The sequence below is a fragment of the Castor canadensis genome, chromosome 16 (assembly GCF_047511655.1).
Source record: "Castor canadensis chromosome 16, mCasCan1.hap1v2, whole genome shotgun sequence".
In the NCBI taxonomy this organism is placed as follows: domain Eukaryota; kingdom Metazoa; phylum Chordata; class Mammalia; order Rodentia; family Castoridae; genus Castor; species Castor canadensis.
This window is the reverse complement of record NC_133401.1, coordinates 71,721,615-71,740,498: the sequence shown is the minus strand read 5'-3', so window position 1 is coordinate 71,740,498 and position 18,884 is coordinate 71,721,615. Positions and strand designations below refer to the sequence as shown.

The following is an 18,884-nucleotide window of genomic DNA, read 5'->3' as shown; positions in this document are numbered from 1 at the left end:
TAATGTAACTTGCAGAGTATGCCTGAGTTTGAGACACGGTTAGGGAAAACCTTAGTCCTACTTAGAAGTACCAATTCTTGGTAACCTACATTATAAAAATTCTCCAAGTAACCAATTCTAGGGTTTACTACTGAGAGGCAGGGGGGAGGAAGTAAAATAACTCAAGCCTTGCTATGTCCTGATTTGTCCCTTTCTGTTTATCTAAAGAAACAACTCCACAAAAGAAGCAAATAAACATTTTATTTCTGCAACACAACTGCCTTCCCCTTTTCCCCAAGAACATGAATTGACCTCAGCCACCAAAGCAGAGGATGAGAGCTGATAAATGATAGAAGGCAAGGGGTTACTAGAAAAATAGATTATACCCAATGCTCTCTTCCCAGGAACCAAACCCCTGTTCCCAGGCTCCCTGTCAGGGCTTGCCAAATTGAGGGAACTAAAAGGCATGGGGAAAGGCCCAAAGTGGACAAAAGCAACTGTTGAACAAAGGGAGGGAAGAAGCCTGGCAGTGAAAAGACCTGGAAGGAAGGTGGGGCAAGCTTGGCTGCTTTGAGTGCCAGAAAAAGGGAGGAAAAATAATTTATTGGGTGATGTAATGGTATGTAGTTTCAATCATGTCGACCATTCCAGATCTCTCACTGAAGCTAAATTCTGGCCAGTCTATGGAGGTAGAAATTGGGGATGGAAGAACAGTTTAGAATTCCTCCTTCCCCGAGAGTAGACATTTCTTTACCCAGCTCTACCCTTTTGCCCAGCCTGCCTTCCCACAACAGCTTCCAAATCCCTTAGCTAAAATTTGCACCAGAAAATGGAATGGGTATTTTTTTTTTTTTTAAAGTCCTGCCCAAACCTTCCAGCCTCAGAAATGACAAAGGTTGACGAGGAGGGGTGGGGAAAAGGAAGTTGAGGAATGAAAATTACAATCTTTCCTCATCCCCTACTCAACTCTGACCCCTGGGCTGGGCTGGGCTGGGCCGGGCCTGTATGGGCTAGGCAAACAGGGAGGGAATATCAGGCAGCTGTTCTCATTATCAGGGTCCCATGCAGACCTGTTGAACAGATACAGTAGATGAGAAGGCCGAGCTGGAGGCCAGGAGGGTTCTTTAGGCTCCTATAGGGAGAAGCAGGGGCCTAGGGTCAAGGTAGAGCAGGAAGCAACACAGTAACAAACAGTAGGGGGAGCCTCTGAGCTCCCAAATTTATGGGCCGCCATCCACCACCACCCGCCTCCCCAGTGCTGACCAGAGGGGCCCCTACGGGTGGCAGGCTAATCAAGGACAGAGCTTGATGCGGGTGCCCTTGGAGAGCACCCGGAAGAAAGGGAAGACACGCTCGCCCAGGAAAGCAGCCGAAAAAGTGTGCACATGGGCTAGAGTCTCCGCATTGTAGAAACCCAGGCGCCCAGCCTCATAGTCCAAGTACACGCCAAAGCGCCGTGGTTTCTCGCATGGGCTCAGCAGTGTCTGCTCTGTCGAGCTCTGTGCCTGGTAGCGTTTGCCGTGGGTGCCCACACACCACACTTCCCGCTGAAGCAGAAGCTGCTGGGGTAGGTGGAGCCGGCGGCGGCGATGGTGATGGCGTGAGGAGCTGGCATCCCCGCTGCCCACAGAGGATCCCCCAGAGCCCACTTTTTCTTTATGATGGGTTGATTCACGGGCAGCACCAACCGCCCAACCCCGCCGCCCGCCCACTTCTACCTCCCAGTAGTGCCGACCAGAGCGGAAGCCCTGGGCCCCCAGTACACAACAGTCAGTTGAGAAGCGCTTGGAATGGTCAGCGACCTCCTGCCGCCGTTCGGCCAGGCGGACTCCCCTGCGGTCAGGGGACAACATCAGGGCTGGATGAGCTGTATCCGGGTCCAGCGTCAGGTCCACTTGGGAGGAGGGAGGACAAATATGCCTGGGCTAGAACGACTATTCATAACAGCTAACTCCACAGGTTCCACTTTTCCTGCTGTAGTAGCTTTCTCTCTCTATCCCCTCCATCTACCCCACTGACCTCTCCTCAGCTCCCCACACTATCTTAGAGGCCAGGCTCAGGTTCCTATGGGCTCCAACCCTCTCTCCACTCTATTTCCCCTTTCCCCCTGTCCCTGACATTTCCTTCTCACCTCACTCTCAAAACCTACCTGGCCTAGGACAGAAGCCACACTTGGTTGGAAACCTCAGAGTGGCTTACCTGTAGTCTACTCCATCTCAGTCCTCCCCTTCCCCTCTTCACTTCCCCCCAGAACCCAACATCCCTCAGAACTCAATCTCAGCTCTGTGAAGGAAAAGGCAAAGGAAGGTCATACAGGTGACCTCCCTACCTCTTGCAGCCTGACAGAACATCCGGCTCATTTTCCTCACGATGGCGTCTGTCAGGAAGTCATGGCTATGGGGTTGGCACGGGTCAGGGGACCAGATCTCTGGAGGCTGCAGTTGTATCTCTTCACACCTGGAGGAAGGGGACCGGGCAGGGGGTGGGACCATGATATTCCCAGAGGGAAGAACAGAAGCTGAGGGGAAGGAAAGGAGGGTCTAGGTGGCAGAAACTCAGGTCCTGGGGAAGGAAGGAGAGGAGAAGGATACCCGAGAGAGAAGGGATGGGGAGCCAGAAGCTACTGGGTCACAAAGGGTAGAGTGGGCACACACCTATTGAAAGTCTCCTTGATGTCCTGGGAATAATGGAAACAGAAAGAGGGACAGGGAGAAAGAGACAAAGAGAGTGTCAGCTGCACAGGGACCACTGCTTTCTCCCAGTCTCCAGCCAGGGAAAGGTGTGATTGTGAACAGGAAGGGAGAAAGCAGCATCCTCAAGGCCCTCAATTATCATGTGTCTGTCTCAACCACCCTCATGCCTCATCATACCTAGCTCATCTCATCCCACTGTGAGCCCAGTAATGGGATTTCACAGTATTAGTCACCTTTTTCAAGATGTCACTATCAAAAATTCTTTCCTCAACTCTCATTTAGTCTTCCTTCTATAACTGTATCTTCCCTCTTTTCACACACCACATTCAACATGGTCTCCAGTCTCAGAAACTGTTTTTATGGGTTCTTCCCAGTGACAAGAGGCAGATCTGAGCAGGGTGTGGTACGCACTTCAAAGATGGAACAGGTGCAGTGGTCAGAGGGAAGTAGTACTCACCTGTAACAGCCGCAGGCCCCCCTGCTGGCTCCGCTCCTGGGCCTCAGCCAGCAGGCGGCTTAACTGGGCAGCCTGCTCTGCAAGGCGACTGGCTGCAGCTCCTGCACGTCCCAACTGAGCTTCGTGCATCTCTCTGAGGCGCCGCTCCAGCCCAGCCTGTTCTTCAGCCAGAAACCGTGTCAGCCTCCCAAACTCTGAGGCCACGGCTGCCAGCTCTGACTTCATCTGGCTCTGGAATAATGCAAAGGAGATGGTAAAAATCATCTGAATACACAGGCAGAATGATTTCTACCTCTCAATCCAAAGCAAAGGAATAATATATTCCCCCAACTCCAAAAAAGACCTGGGAGTGGAAAGAGGTCCATCTCCTTCCCTACCTCTTGGCCTTAAAGAGTGCCATTCCCACATTCCCAGCACACTGGTCCCAAACTCACTATCCACTGCCTAGAATCTCTACCTTCTCTGCATAACTTGACTCACTCTGCAGGTCTAAGCTTACATATTCCAAGAAGAACCTTCTCCCCCTCCCTACACCATCTACTCAGCACCACCTTCATAAATATCACTTTATCTCTCCATGGCATCATGGCATATACAGTATTAGAAATATGTTTACAACTGTTTTTTGTTTTTGTTTTTTTTTCCGTACTGGGGTTTGAACTCAGGGCCTAAAACTTGAGCCACCCCACCAGCCCTTTTGTGAAGGGCTTTTTTTGAGAGAGGGCTTCATGAACTATTTGCAGGGCTGGTTTCAAACCACAGTCCTCCTGAGTAGCTAGGAGTACAGGCGTGAGCCTGTAGCACCTGGCTACAACTGAGTTATCTTATTATTTTTTGTTTTTTAGAAGCAGGGTATGTGTGTGAGGGGGAAGGTGGCCCAAATAACGTATACACGTGTAAGTAAATGCAAAAATAACATAAAAGATTTTTTAAAAAGCAGGGTCTCAATATGTAATCCAGGAGGGCTTGAGATCCTCCTGCCGCACGTGTTGGGATTACAGGCATTTGCCAACACTCCCAGTCTTTGTTTGTTTGTTTGTTGATACTGGGGTTTAAACTCAGGGTTTTGTGCTTGCTTAGCCAGCACTCTACCACTTGAGCTATGTCTCCAGTCCCTACTCCTAGCTTTGGAGTATCTTAAAATTCTTTTCCCCCAGTGCACCATAAACTCTCACTGACAGGTTCTAGGTACGTCTTTTTGTCATAGTGTTGTAAGACCCTGGCACAGTGCCAACCACAGAATAGGTACTTGGCAAGAATTTTTTGAAATCAGTAAATAAGAGAATTCAGAAATCAAGACATGAAAAGTCTTGACTATACCAATAGTTACAGTGGCATTAGGAAAGTCATCCAAGTCCTCTATATGAGGCGTCAGCAACCTTTTAACCTTTTTTTTTTTTTTGGCAGGGTGAGGGAGGCTGGTACTGGGGCTTGAACTCAAGGCCTCAACACTTCCTAGTCAGGCACTCTACCACTTGAACCACTCCTCTAGCCCAGCAACCTTTTTCTATAAAGGTTCAGACAGTAAATATTTTACACTTGGGATCAATAGACAAAATCAAGGATATTACGTAGGTACAGTTGTCCCTAGGTATTCCAGGATACCAACTCACAGATGCTCAAGTCCCTTACATAAAATGACATACTACTTGCATATAACCTACACACATCCTCCAATATACTAAATTACTTACAATACTTACCACAATATAAATACTATGCAAATGGTTATTATACATTGTTTAGGAAATGATAATAAAGAAAACAAGTTTGTACATGTTCAGTACATATGCTTTTTCTTCCAAATATTTTCAATCCAAAGTCAAGTGAGTACACAGATGTGGAACCCACAGGTACAGAGGACCTACTATATTTACTGTCTACAACAACAGAAAAATTCCTGTCCAGTCCCACTCCCATTTGCCTGGGCTGAGCCATCCTGGGTGGTGGGCATACTTTTCACTTGTTACTATCAGCTAAGTAAACTTAACAGAGTGGAAAGAAGGAACTGGTAGACCTACGAGGTGAGAAAAGTAGCCTCATTCTCTGCCTCGATGTTCAGATCCTGGCATACCTTCTCTACATCTCAGAGAGCCCAAAAATAACAATTCGGGCAGCTGGCCGGAGGCAGGATGATTCCCTAACCCACAGATTCAGATTCTAACTCAGTGCCTGGCATATGCTAACAGCACACTCAAGTGGGCAGACGGCAATAAGTATGGGCTCCGGGAAGTGGCAAGGCGCAAACTCTGGCAGAGGAGGCAGATATTGGGAGGGGGTGGAAGAACGACAGAAGGAGATGCCCTAAACAGAGTGCCAGCTCATTCTAGGAGGGCTTGCTGGCCTTATAAAAACAGACAAGTTGAGGAATTGGAAATTCAGGGGAAAACACTTAAAAGACTCCTTGGGGAGGGCTGAGCAATAATGAAAAAGGCTGGGAACAACAGATTAAGAGATTAGATTTCTGCATTTTTTAGTATTAATTCCTCTCCTTATACACCTTGGCTTCCTTGTGGGACACAGCAAGCCACCAGGATCATGTCCCTTTCATGCTCAGGGCTTCTCTGCCTACCACCTGTGTGTATCCTTGGACCTAGGGCTCCTCTGATGGCTATCATGTGGGTTTTGCCCCCTTCTACCCTCTGTGCTGTCCAAGTTGGGAGTTAGGTGTCTGGGTAGAAAATACTGTTCTATAGCCTTGGACCAGGTGCCCAGCCTCACCAAGCCAGACCTTAGTTTTCACTCCATTTTGGAAACTTGAAAGTGATTTGTTACTCACTGGGGGCATGGGTCAAGTGGAAGAGTGCATGCCTGGCAAGCAGGAGGCCCTAAGTTCAAACCCTAGTCCCACCCAAAAAAAAGATAAAGAAAGAAGATGCCACCTGATACCTGAAGCTCTCATCTGCCCCATCTCTTCAGGTCCCTGGAAAGGTATCTAACCCTTTCCCAGGCCTTGGCTGTCCTTTTTCTTTTTCTTTTTGTGCTACTGGGGTTTGCACTCAGGGCTGACACCTTAAGCCACTCTACGAGCCCTTTTTTGTGATGGGTTTTTTTGAGATAGTCTCATGAACTATTTTGCCCATGCTGGCTTTGAAAAGTGATCCTCCTGATCTGTGCCTCCTGAGCAGCAAGGATTACAGGCATGAGACACCAGTGCCTGGCTATTGGCTATTCTTTCTTCAGGGGATCTAGTTATCACTTGTGAGAGTGGGCAGCCTCATCTTCCTCACCCTGACCACAGAACCAGTCTATTCAAAGACATTCACCCACCTTCAGCTCTGTTACACGCCTCTCCTCCTTGGCCTTCATTTTTTGCACAGCCTCCAGATGCTTCCTAAGTGGTTCCACATGCCCCTGCAGTTTGGCCTAAGGGAATGAGAAAGGGGTTAGAGGTGGAGACTGAGAGAGGCATCTGTCCTTCAGAGCCTACCCTCTAACCCTCACTACAGTGAGGCTTGAAGCTCGATATCCCCACCCTAGGCATCAAATACTCTTCTTCCCTCATCTTTTCCCAGATGATGCTCTCATGGATGAAAGCCGTGTGCACCCTTCAAAAGGTGGAATCCTTATGATTACACTCAAGTGGGGTACATATGGCTGAAGCCCCTTACCACACAAAGACCTTCCATATTGCTGCCTTTGATCCCTTCTACCTCATAAGTGATCTTTTCCTTATGACCATCTCAACACTATTCTGATGATTTTGTGCCTATGCTAAAAATCTTTCAGTGGTTGTCAACCACTTCCAAAATATTGACCCTACATTTCTAGCCTCACCTCCTACACCCATCCCTTCTACAGTCACATAAAACTATTTCTCTTTTCCTATATAATACCATGTTATTCCTCTGCCTGGATTCACCTTCTCCACTAGAACCATGGCATTCTCCCTTTAGAAAACTAAAGGGGCTAAGCTCCCTGAGCATAGCCCTGATTCTACCCACCACCAACTTCCTCTGTAACCCTAAAGACCCTAGAATAAAACCTTTACACTACTTCTTAGGTCACTAAGAATATACAAATGTGCTTCCCAGGACACTGTGGGGTTCCTGTCCTCACTTTACTTAATTTCTATGCTTCTCTGTCTGCCTTCTCTTCTACTCAATTACTTACTAAATGAAAAACAAAAACAAAACCCCTTTCTTCCTGAAGTTATAGCTTTCAAAGCAATTAGGCACATTAGCTTTATATTCCAATAATTTGTAGACAAATACTTTTCTTTAAAGGGCTATTAGATCGCTTCTCGGCCTTTTGGCTAAGATCAAGTGTAAAGGGCTATTAGAGAGACCAGAATAGGTCTACCATTTGGTTTTTCCTTTTTTTTTTTGGCAGTACTGGGGTTTGAAGTCAGGGCCTCATGCTTGCTAATGCAGGCACTTTTGAACCATGTCCCAATGCTGGTCTTTCCTTTTTTATGTCTTCTATTTCTGCTGTGTCCCCTCCTTTTCCTTGGGGGAAAGTACAGGGTAAAAGGACTCAAGCCTAAACTCTAATCGGGACCAAAATGCAGGTAGATAAGGAGGCAAGCCATGTTTCCAGTTTCCTCATCTTATAATTGGAAGAGAATAGATCACATGGATAGTACACTTAGCATAGTGTCTAGCATGTGGCAAAAGGTCAGTAAATTTTTCTTAGTATCTGCTAAGTTGTAAACTGCCAGTAACATCCTGATAATGACCCATGAACTAAAGAGGTTACTGACCCAAGGTACAAAATGCAGCTGTTGCACAAGATAAGCGGCTATAGAAAAAATTACAATAATAACAAAACCAGTCATTTTATAGTGTGAAAACAGCATATGACACAAAATTTACCTTTTGATATTATTTTCTAGTTCTTCACATTAGGGTCAGTACTACATTAATCTGGAATTTGTAATATTTAAACTATTTAATATTTTTCCTAAATTATTTCTAAGAAATTCATAAGCAAAATCCAAACAGGGTACTATTTAAGAGAAAATTTCAAGGACATTTAACTTTTAGAAGCTTTGTTTACACTTTATGTGTTATTATCCATTGAACAGAAAATATTTCTACAAAACAACACTGTGCAGGGCTGGTGGAGTGGCTCAAAAGCAGGAAGAGTGCCCACCTAGCAAGTGTGAGACCCCAAGTTCAAACCCCAGTGCTGCCAATAGCACAACACTGTGCAGGTTAGTGTTAGTGTATGTATATGAGAAGAATACACTACCACCTATCGTCAGAAAAAGAATCATTCAAATTCAATCTGCACAATAAAACTTATGTATTTAGACTTGCGGATCACTTAATATCAGATTAAATGTGTTTTATCTGGCTTCACGAATTGCAGAGCCCTGAAAGCTGATCAAGGAACAGGATTAAAACTTCTTTTAACTCTTCATCCACTTCAGGACCTACTACAGGATTTTCAGGCCAGCAGGCATTCAACACATATAGCTAATAAAAATTACAACTGAGTTTCAGAAGTTCTTCTGAAAAAAATCCCACAGGGAGAGTGTAGAAAAGAAAGCGTAGGATACCCATGAAGAGTCCACACTGGGTGCTAATTAACAACTGCATGACCATACATTGTTTAGCGGGTTCAGCTAATTAGGAACTCTGAGGACATAAAAGTGAAAAACAAAAATTACTAATAACCTACCTAAAAAGGCAGGGCTTAAGAGGCAGGCAATGTTATTTATCCATGTATTAATTCCCATGCTAGGCTGGATTTTCTAAAGCTAGTCTCCTCACTGATTCAGAATCTGCACTGGTAGGGCCCATTGTACTTTTTGTTTTGTTTTGGGTGGTAATGGGGTTTGAACTCAGGGCTTCATGCTTGCTAGGCAGGCACTCTTACAGAGCCACTCCACCAGCCAGAGCCCAATGTACTTTTGAAAACCTCCCCAACAACTCTGACAACCATCTGTGAAGTCCCAGACACAAGGCTGTAAACCTGAGATAATGATGGGGCTAAGTGGAGTGGCTCAAGTGGTAGAGTGCCTGCCTACCAAGTGTAAAGTCGTGAGTTCAAATCCCAGTACCAAAAAACAAAAACAAAACAACAAAAAAACTAAACCAAATAAACTTGAGCTAATCATAATAAATCCCTAAATGAAGAAGTTACTGATGGAATCAGAGATGGGGGAAAAGACAAGTCCTAAGATAAAAATATGAAGACCCTATGGAGGCTTCCTTCTCCTCCTTCTCCCAGTACACTGCTTCAAATTCACCCAGGCCTTCACAAAGTAGTGCTATTTGTGCTGGCTGTCTCATAGACAAATGTCTACCTATGTCCAAAAAGCTGGGAGTGAGCAAGGAACTAACAAAACTAGAATCAGATTCCAAGAAGAAAAGTAATACCAAAACCAAACACGAACCCTCATCTGGAAGTAGATTCTTGGGAGTGGGGGTGGGGAGAAAGAAAAGCAAACACCCAAATGTTAGGGATATACCCTAAACACAAGATGGTCAGATACAAGTCCATCACTTACTGAGGCTATGTTGCCTTGTGTATAGTACATAAACTTAACCCTGTTTCCCAGTCTGTAAAATGAGAATGGCAAACATCAGACTCACAGCATGTTTTGAGTTTTAAATGATTTTTCATGAGAAGTGCCCACTACAGTGCTCAGTATATTTAGTAAGGGCCCACTAAATATTAACTTCCAATCCCAGCGAAACTAAAAAATATTCAGAGACTTGAGCAAGATTTGACAGTGAGGCAGAGCCCAGGACTTGTCTTAAATGTCTCTCTTTTCTGATCAGTACATCAGACTGATGCACAGTCAACCAAAGTTCTTGAAGAGAGAATCCTCTGGTAAGAGGCAAGTGAAGAGTTTGTGTCTGACACTCGCCATTTCTATGCATGTAAGGACGTTTCAGAGCACTGTCCTTGTTCATTCACTGAGGCCCCCATTTCTTTCCGTCTCTATGCAAAGACAGACTTAAGACCCACCCAGAAGAGAAGAAGACTAGTAGTAAAGCATTACCTGTCACTTGCACTCCTTCACTTGGCCAAGTGTGAACAGAGTATGCAAAGGCATACTCTGTCTTCACTAAGTTATGTCTGCCTACAGGGTCTTTCTGGTTCTGACCCACCTTGGTGCCGTAAGTGCTTGGATAGGGAGAATCCGTTCACTGGCACACGGGATCCTTTAAGGGGAACAGATGTTCCCTCTGCACCCCCACTCCAACTTCCCTCACCTTGTACTCCTGCACCACCTCCTCCAGTGGCACCACGCTGTGCTGTTTGTGGCTCCTGGATTCTCGGCACACCACGCAGATGGCCTCTTCGTCCACCTCGCAGAAGAGCTTCAGGGCTTCCTGGTGTTTGGGACAGATGCCCTGCTCGTTCACACGGCTCCCTCGACCCGGGGTTGGGTGCATCTGGCGAATGACCTGGACCATGTTGGCCAGCTGCAGGTTGGGGCGGAAGCTCCGCCGAGGAAAACTCTTTCGGCACTGGGGACAGGTGAAGCACCTCCGAGGGGCTGGGGGCGGGGGCATCGGGGTGACGGGGTCTAGCTCCTCTTCCTCGTCCTCCTCCAGCACTTCCTCCTCGTCCTCCTCATCTTCCCCCCTCAGGTCCTCCACGTCCCCCAAATAGTAGTTCAGGTCTTCCTCCTCCTCGTCCTCCTCCCACACGTAGTCCATGTTGTCCCAGCTGGACCCTCCCATGCCACTGTTCCAGAACACACCCTCCTCTTCCTCCTCGACCTCCTCCTCCATGTCACCCTCATAGTCTTCGTCCCGCATGGGGGTGTCCCATCCCCCGCCGGCCCCCACAGCCTCCACGTCCTCCTCCTCTCCGTCCTCCTCCTCCTCCTCCCGCTCCAGCTCATCTCGGTCCTCCTCGTCCTCCCCGCCCCACAGCTGGGTCACACACACGCGGCAGAAGTTGTGCCCGCAGCCGATGGACACGGGGTCCGTGAAGTAATCGAGGCAGATGGCGCACACCGCCTCCTCTTGAAGGGTCTGCACAGGGTTGGGTGTCATGGCAACGGCAGCCATCTTAGTGTCCAGTCAGCCAGTGTAGACGGGCGTTGGGGGGGTGTACACAAGGGGGGCGGGGGGTCTTCCCTCTCAGACGCCCAGGCGACCCGGCCCCACCCCCCGCCCTGCCTTTGCCTCTCCACACCTTGCCTCAAGCGCGGCCAGACCAATGTCCTCCCCACACCCCACCCCTCCACACAGAGTTCCCCACTCCCAGACGACAACCGTTTCTCTGCGAGGGGAGGGGACAGAGCTGACCGCCACGGACAAGTCCCTCAGGTGGCCCTGAGTGCAAATCTGCCCCAACGCTCCCCGGCCTCCTCATTACCCCCCCCGCCCCTCCTCACTTCCTGACCCCGCCCCCCGGCTTCCGGCCTCCCTCCCGACACTTCCGGCGGCGGCACAACTCCCAAGCTCCAGAGTTCCCTCAGCGGTTAGGATACGCCCCCTTTTTCCTCTCCCGGGCCCCAGGACAACAGGAAGCAATGCGGAGACGCTCTAGCCGACACTCGGGAGCTGGGCAGGAGGGCTAGGACCTTGGAGGGCCACGTCTCTGTGATGAGGAGGAGCGGGGAACGCGGACAGAACAGAAAGACCGTCCACCCCCATCCCCCACCACTGGGGAACAACTACGGGGAGCGGTAGGGACGTTTGGCAGCTGTCTGCTCTCGGTGCTAAGGCCGCAACGACCGGGCGCCATCCTACCGACCCGGCGCAGACGATTGCAGTAGGGACTCCCCAAAGCAGCTGCAGGAAGCGGAGGGGCGGGCCCCGGCGAGTGTCCTGAAGGCACTTCCGGCTCCTCTAGGGGGAGAACTTTAAGACTCCGGGGGTCCATCCGAGTCCGACAAGGGGCGGGACTGGTAAGAGCGCTGGGGGCGGGGCGAGAGACCCGCCTCCTCCCCCAGCTGCGCACGGTAGAACCCGTCCTGCCAACCCGTCACTGTCGCAAATTTGGATGAACCTCACTAATAAAGGAAAGGTGACAAATCGTTACGTAAACATCCACATATGGCACACTTTTTTAGCTGTGAGAGCGTCCTCTTCAGAACGTATTCATAAAAAAGCAAGTGCTGAACGCGTCTAAGAAGGGAGCGTTGGAGAATGTTCAGTGTTTTGAAATGTTTATATTCCTGCGTCTACTTATGGAAAATAACAGTCCCTAACGCGCGGGATTTTCTGAGAATTAGTGTCATGTAGAACATGGTGAAAGCGATATAAGGGCTAAGCACGGATATCATCATGGGAGAAAGACTTTTACCTACGTATTCTGTATTACACTTTTGAATTTTGAACCAAGTCCAAGTGTTCTCTTAGGGAATAATATTAATATGTATGTACATTTTTTTTTCTAAATGCCATCGATTCATTCAACACATGGTTTCTGAGGTTGCACCACTGATGTTCCGCACCAGAAATACCGGGAAGTCTGTATTCATGGATCCCAGTCTACACGCAGGGGACTCGATTTGCATTTGTGAGATTGGTTTTACTTGAGACAGTCGTACCAAGGCGCATTAGTACAGATGCTGCCATGGTCCCGGGGTGTCCGTGCCAAGTAAGTTGTGCGGTAGAAGTAGTCGATGCTCCATTTAAAGGTGCCATTTGGGTTGGGGGCGTGGCTCGGGTTGTAGCGCGCCTACCTAGCAAGGTGAAGCCCCAAGTTCAAACCCCCTAGTTATCAATAAAAGAAAATACCTAACGGTCTCATTTAAGTTTTTTTGGAACATGGCAGGCTCCTGGTTTGTGTACGGCATTCCGGGGAGCCAGAGCTGGTGGAAGACCCGTGCTTGCTGAAGGGTGGGAGGACGTCCTATTAAACACACAGCACCGCGAGCCTTGGGGGGCGAGGGAGGAGTGCACTTGGCTGTGCCTGGAGAAGGCCGGCCCCGGGGGTGGGGGCGAAGCGGCGGCCACCGCAGGGCAGCGGCACCCGGACTGCTGGAGTCCGGTTTCGGGCCACCCCCACTGCCTGTCACTGCAGCTTTCTGGATAAGCCAGTCCACACTCGAGCAGGCCGGTTTCCGTAGTGTAGTGGTTATCACGTTCGCCTCACACGCGAAAGGTCCCCGGTTCGAAACCGGGCGGAAACAGCGTTTTTTTTTTTTTTTTTTTAATCCCCCCCAAACTTATTTTTTTATCGCGTGTTTTCAAAAAGGGATGTGACAAGAAGGAATGAACATGTGCGTACTGAAAGGGGAACTGCGACAAGAGAAAGTGTAAATGCCGGTATGGCATCTCACCTAATCTCTTGCCGGGAAGCTGGTGCAGCCGCCTTTCTCAGGTCCGGGGTCTGTCCTGACTTCGGGTCCTCCCTCGGCTGTGGGGCCCAGGAGAGCCGAGTGGACCGTAGGCTCTTCGTACTGCTGCAGTCACTTGTCCTGGCGCGCGGGTGCGTATGCGTACATCACGGTCTCCTGGGATAGAACACGGCTCGCATCCAGCGCCGCCCGGCTAGCTCAGTCGGTAGAGCATGAGACTCTTAATCTCAGGGTCGTGGGTTCGAGCCCCACGTTGGGCGGAGGCCTGCTTTTCATACTTTTACAACAGCAATAAGTTATTCTCCTGACCCAGACTAAACGGGTGGCGCCATCCCGGACCGTGGGCACACAGGTGGGCCAGGCCCGTCCGCTCCATTAGCTGGGCTGGAGTCCAGGAGCCGGGGATCCCACCACCTGGAGACTCTCGCTGTCCAATTTTTGCAGGCCCGCCCGCCGTTCGCTCAGGTTACACAGGTATTAGGTTCCTTATGTTTGCCAGACGACCTGCCCGCTGTTGGGGACCAGCCGCCTGCAGGGGACAGGAGGCTAACTGAAGGTCAGAGCTCAGGATCGCCCCAGCCGTGAACTTCGAAACCGTTAGGATTCGGTCCCCGCCCGCCTCGGCCGGGTTCCTATTTCCGGTCAGGAAGGCGGGGTGGAGGGGGCCCTCGTCCCCAGCTGCTTTTCTTTCTGGGCTAAGAACCGGGCTTTGTGAGGCGCTGTCCCTCACGTTGCAGCCTCCACTTCCCCTAAAGGAATGTAAAGATGTAAAAACATGCCTAAAGGATTGTGCAAGTTATTTTCAAACGCCCTAACATCCTCAATTTACTGGTCACGGGATTCTTTTAGCTTCAGTTGAATTCATTCATTTATATATTGACTGTTTTTCCTTAGTCTTGCAAATACTGTCCGTTTTCTATTTCCCAGTTGTCAGTCCCCTCCCTCCCCCTCCGTTCCCCACCGCAGTCACCCCAGGCCATGAGAAATCTGTTGATCACATAAAGCAAGTTTACTAAACTTGGAGGCAAAGGGTAGCACCAGCCACAGTCTCAAAAGTGTGGGTTTGGTTTATTACCCAGGGAGTGCGATCCGGACAGGGATTGTCAGAATTCATTAAAAAAATAGAGTAGCAAAGTCCTAGCACTTGCTGTCCCCAGGGAGTTATGGGACTATGGGCTTATCTTGGAACATATGGGTCTAACCAAGAAGTGTTTGAACTGTGTGTGTAAAATAAACAATTGCATTTTTAATATTTTGGCAGGACTGAGATTTGAACTCAGGACTTCTGGCTTGCAAAGCTGGCATTCTACCACTTGAGCCACGCCTGGCATCCAATGATTGAATTTTTATCTCCCAAAATTACTTAAATTCTTTTCTTCTCTACCAACTTCAGTGTTTTGTTGTTCCCTTGTAATGTAGTTACATGGATACATCTGTATTTTTGTATCCAGTTTTGGCCTCCCTTTACATCCTGGTTGGTGTTATTTAAGTCTGGAGGCCTGTTCTATAGGACAGTGGGTTGCAGAAAAGCATACTTTAAAAAGTATCATTCCTGTACATTATTTCACTTCTGTTTCTAACCACCCTGTGTTGCTCACCCATTTCATTTGTTTCTGGTATGTCCTTCTGACATTTCTTTTTTTTTTTTTTTCCGCCTGTGTCTCGCGCGGCCCGAGCCGGGCACGGCCACCCGACCCCCGGGCCACCGAGGGCTGCTCTACTCCTCCGTTCTGGCCGCCGGGAGCAGCGGAGCTCCGGGCGGGCAAAGCTTGAGGGGACCTGACATTTCTTTTGAAGAGATGAGTGGATACATGTATATTTCTTCATTCCCCCTTCTTTACTGCATGTAAAAATACTCCACGTTCTTTTGTATGGAAGTATACAAATCCTTTTTATTCAAAAATACAAAATAAACTATCCCTGGGTGTGGACAACGACAAAATTAGACCATTATATATTATCAGTTGAAACTCATCACTGATGGTCATTATGATTTTTAAAATATCAGCCAGCCATTCATCATTTTCTTCAACTGAATTCTCTGAAGTTATTGGTGAAGAGCACTTCCTTAACAATGGTGAAGCACCTAGAACAGGTTGAACTTCACGTTTCGTCTTGCACAAATGCTTTTGAATTTGGTGTAGATTATGGCTTTTGGGGTCATTTCTTACCCACCATTACTGGGACTGGAAACCTTTTCTAAGGAATTCTGCCACTTTCACTTAGGGAAAGCAAAAGTGGAAGTGCTAAATTTAACCCTGCCCATCTTTCCCCTTGGACATGTCCTGCTTTAGATGTCTCACACCCCCCAGCCTGTTCAAGATTGAGTCCATACTTTTCTCATTGCCCTGTCCCTCCCTCATCCTCAGACTCTGACCTCATTTCTCTTTTGTCCCCCAACAAGTTGAGTGCATGTCTTCCAGAACTTTTTGCTACAGTTCCTCCTTTCTCTCCTCTTAGTCTCTTCCCAGAAGCCCATCTGGCCTGGTGGATTTGACACACCTCTGGGTAAGTGACCCACGCTACTCTGCACAAAGGAGTCAATCACCCAACAGTTCAGACATCCCACAAACACATGGCCAGCGGCTGAGGTGAAGGAAACTCGCTCTGATTTATCCTTTAGAGAAATCCCTCCAGGAATGATATAAGCAAGGTTAGGGGAATGAGATTGCTTCAGAAAGAGGGCCTGGAAGGACAGGAGGTGGGGACCATGTGGCAGCGAGAGGTGTAAGTCAGTGGAGCAGCCGGATGCATTGTTTGCAGCAGGATTTGGGGGCTCCTGGACTTCCGTTTTAGGTGGTTTCATAGCCCAGGTCAGAGGGAGGTCAGAGTCTGGGGATGGGGGAGGGTCAGGGCAATGAGAAAAGTATGGAGCTCAATCTTGAACAGGCTGGGGGTGTGAGACATCTAAAGCGACATGTCCAAGTGGAAAGATGGGCAGGGTTAAATTTAGCACGTGGCCCGGTAAGAGAAGGCGGTGCAGCATCCTTGGATTGGGCCAAGTCGAGGTCCGTGGTGACTTTGGGCCCGTGGGCTCTGACCAGACGGCTCCCGCCCTGGTGGGGAGGGACTCAGCTTCGATCCGAAATCCTGGCTCCATGGGAATTCGGGAATCAGCACTGGCGACGAAAATAATTTTGAACTATTAAACAATAGATAAGATACTATTCATAAATTTGTATATATGCGTATATACATTTAACAGGCGCTAAGCCTCATCCCAACTCTGTACATTAAAAGTTAGGTTTGACAAGTTTCATTTTAATAAAAGGACTGAAACGATTTCATTAAGTTTTCAGAATGTAACAATATTTCCAGCCATAAATAGCACTGACCTAAAATTTGATATTTGTTCACTTCAATTTTGCCCCTTATTTTTAGAAATTTTGCATAATTAGAAGACGTGCTCAATTATTTTGAATGCACATATAAAAATAATCTCATTTTTGGCTTTACATTTTTGCCTTTTTGTTTTTTGTGCTTTTCTCCTTTTCTGACTTCAATTTACATTTTGATGAATGTATTAAAATCTCGTGTACTTTGAAAACTTTGCATTTTTAAAAACTTCTTTTCCGTCGTTACTGTGAACATAGCTCTGATTATCTGAGCATTTAAACCCTCAGACCCTCTAACCTGGAACAACAACAAAAAAACCAAGGGCTAGAGAGGGTTACGCTTATGTAGTTACCTCTTCCAAGCCACATCTATCTTTCCTTTTTTTTTTTTTTAATTACCGGACATGACTGATTTAATTTCCGATTTATGGGTCACATTCTACACTTTGACAAAAACTTTGGTGGTGGCAACACATCTTCACAAGGAATAATATAGAGCGGTGTTAGCATGCGTTTCCGTAGTGTAGTGGTTATCACGTTCGCCTAACACGCGAAAGGTCCCCGGTTCGAAACCGGGCGGAAACAAGTATGGTTGTGTTTTCCCTATCTCAACGGGTTTCTTATGATGAATGAACTCTGAATTTAGTTATTTGTCATTGAAATGTGTGAGTATAAATCTGTTCGTGTTTTATTATAGTTTCATCCATATTCCTGTGTTTTCTAACTCATTATCAGTTCACTTTAACCAGTATATTCCAGGTCTAGGTCTGTGGGTGCAAAGAATATGGTCTTCTGCCATCAGAATTTGTCTTCAAAAAAACGGTTAACACAGCCCACCGCCCGGGCGTGCGACGCAATGACAAAGGAAGCGTTGCAAAGTGCAAGAAGTAATGGTTTGGACATGTTTGTTGAAGTACCGGCTGGGAAAGAAAGATAGCAGCAGTAGTAATGACGACAACGTTTATGATGAAGGTGAGTCCCTCGGAGGGACCCAGCACGCCTGCGAGGCGGTAACACCATCATGAGGCCACCGAATCAGGCGCGTCCCATATGGTGATGAAAAGCAAAGTGGAGGAAATAGAAGAAGATGGAGCTCCAGGGCTGAAGAATGGGGAGAGGAGGGTACTAAGAGAAGTTGGAGGGCAGCCGCTGGGGAAGTAGCTTGCATGCGTTGGACAGCAGGCTGCTGGTGATGGGGCGAAGAGAGGAAAATGTAGCGAACTCAAGAGTCAGGATGGCCAGGCAACACCGGCGAGGCCACCTGCAAGAGCGCAACTTCTGCCAAAACACCGATGGCGCGCGCCCATTTGTCGCGCACCGCGCAGATGGCAATTGCGACAACCATCATACCACGCATACCTGAGTGTTTTCACACTGGTTCCACTTGCAACCCCACTCCCACTCCACCCTATGCTCCCTGGGCCTCTGCTCTTCTCGGCCGGATCGCTTGGCGTCTGGCGTCTGCACTGCACTACCTGGTGTGTCCTCAGTAGCGGTGGACAGCGGCCAAGGACCGCCTGCCTCTCCAGAGGTGTCACTGACTGCGGACCCAGCTCTTCGCCCATCCTCACCTGCAGCGCGGAGGACACGAAAGGTGCGTGAGTTGCGGGTCCAGAGGCGGCCTCCTCTGCCATCAGGGGAAACGCATCCAAGGCTGCAGGGGAGCCGGCCGAGTGGGGGCTGAGGAGTCAGTACAGACTCAGAAGCCGCGTGCGCCCAGCGGCTCAGCCTGTTTCCACACCTGGAAAACGGGGCTCCCACCTTCCCTCGCCAAATAGGACAGACTTGCACCTGTGACTGGCGACTTCTTTTCTCAGCGTCTGTGTCAGACTGGAAAGTCAAATACATAAAATACCAAAGTGGTAAATGAGGTTCTTTTTAAAGCCTCACACATCTGAAATGCAGATAAAACATCACCAAAAATAGTGGCAAAACTGGCGAGGCCACCTGCATTAGGGTAACTTCCACCGAAAATACAATATCGCACTTTTTTTTTTCTTGTGATGGTTCTGGGTTTTGAACTCAGGGCTAAAAGCAGATACTCTGCCGCTGGAGCCACACTTCCAGACCATTTTGTTCTGGTTGTATCGAAGGTGGAGTCTTAAGGACTACTTGACTGGGATGGCCTCTAACCGAGATTCTTCAGATCTCAGCCTCGCAAGCAGCTAGGATACAGGTGTGAGCCACTTGCGCCCAGTCAC

The 18,884-nt window shown here is 48.4% G+C and overlaps 1 protein-coding gene and 3 non-coding genes across 6 annotated transcripts; 3 read left to right on the top strand and 1 right to left on the bottom strand.

Annotated features, from left to right (window-relative positions):
- Positions 1-223: 223 nt before the first annotated feature.
- Positions 224-11,932, bottom strand: Trim41 (tripartite motif containing 41). 3 transcript variants are annotated; one of them, XM_074057584.1, is made up of 7 exons: positions 10,299-11,932; positions 6,400-6,495; positions 3,130-3,360; positions 2,634-2,656; positions 2,309-2,436; positions 1,698-1,873; positions 224-1,111 (listed from the first exon to the last, which is right to left on the bottom strand). In XM_074057584.1, the coding sequence occupies exons 1-7, from the start codon at positions 11,103-11,105 to the stop codon at positions 938-940; spliced, it is 1,635 nt and encodes a 544-aa protein (XP_073913685.1). In that variant the 5' UTR covers positions 11,106-11,932; the 3' UTR covers positions 224-937. The 3 variants fall into 3 exon arrangements, 2 of the variants coding, with proteins under 2 accessions (XP_073913685.1, XP_020028335.1); XR_012442595.1 differs by having other exon boundaries at positions 573-660; positions 1,050-1,873; positions 10,299-11,930; XM_020172746.2 differs by having other exon boundaries at positions 968-1,873; positions 10,299-11,930.
- Positions 11,933-13,107: 1,175 nt separating this feature from the next.
- On the top strand, positions 13,108-13,180 carry Trnav-cac (transfer RNA valine (anticodon CAC)). The gene has a single exon. It is a non-coding gene; the product is annotated as a tRNA-Val (tRNA).
- A 355-nt stretch (positions 13,181-13,535) lies between these two features.
- On the top strand, positions 13,536-13,608 carry Trnak-cuu (transfer RNA lysine (anticodon CUU)). The gene has a single exon. It is a non-coding gene; the product is annotated as a tRNA-Lys (tRNA).
- A 3,587-nt stretch (positions 13,609-17,195) lies between these two features.
- Positions 17,196-17,268, top strand: Trnav-aac (transfer RNA valine (anticodon AAC)). Its single transcript has one exon. It is a non-coding gene; the product is annotated as a tRNA-Val (tRNA).
- Positions 17,269-18,884: the final 1,616 nt, after the last annotated feature.

What these genes read in the sequence shown, in the direction of transcription:
- Trim41 (XM_020172746.2), bottom strand. Translation starts at nt 11,105, where the DNA reads ATGGCTGCCGTTGCCATGACACCCAACCCTGTGCAGACCCTTCAAGAG. An exon ending in AGGTGGTGCAGGAGTACAAG is followed by an intron (nt 6,496 to 10,298) that starts GTGAGGGAAGTT and finishes TCATTCCCTTAG; the next exon opens with GCCAAACTGCAGGGGCATGT. An exon ending in GGCGTGTAACAGAGCTGAAG is followed by an intron (nt 3,361 to 6,399) that starts GTGGGTGAATGT and finishes GCATTATTCCAG; the next exon opens with AGCCAGATGAAGTCAGAGCT.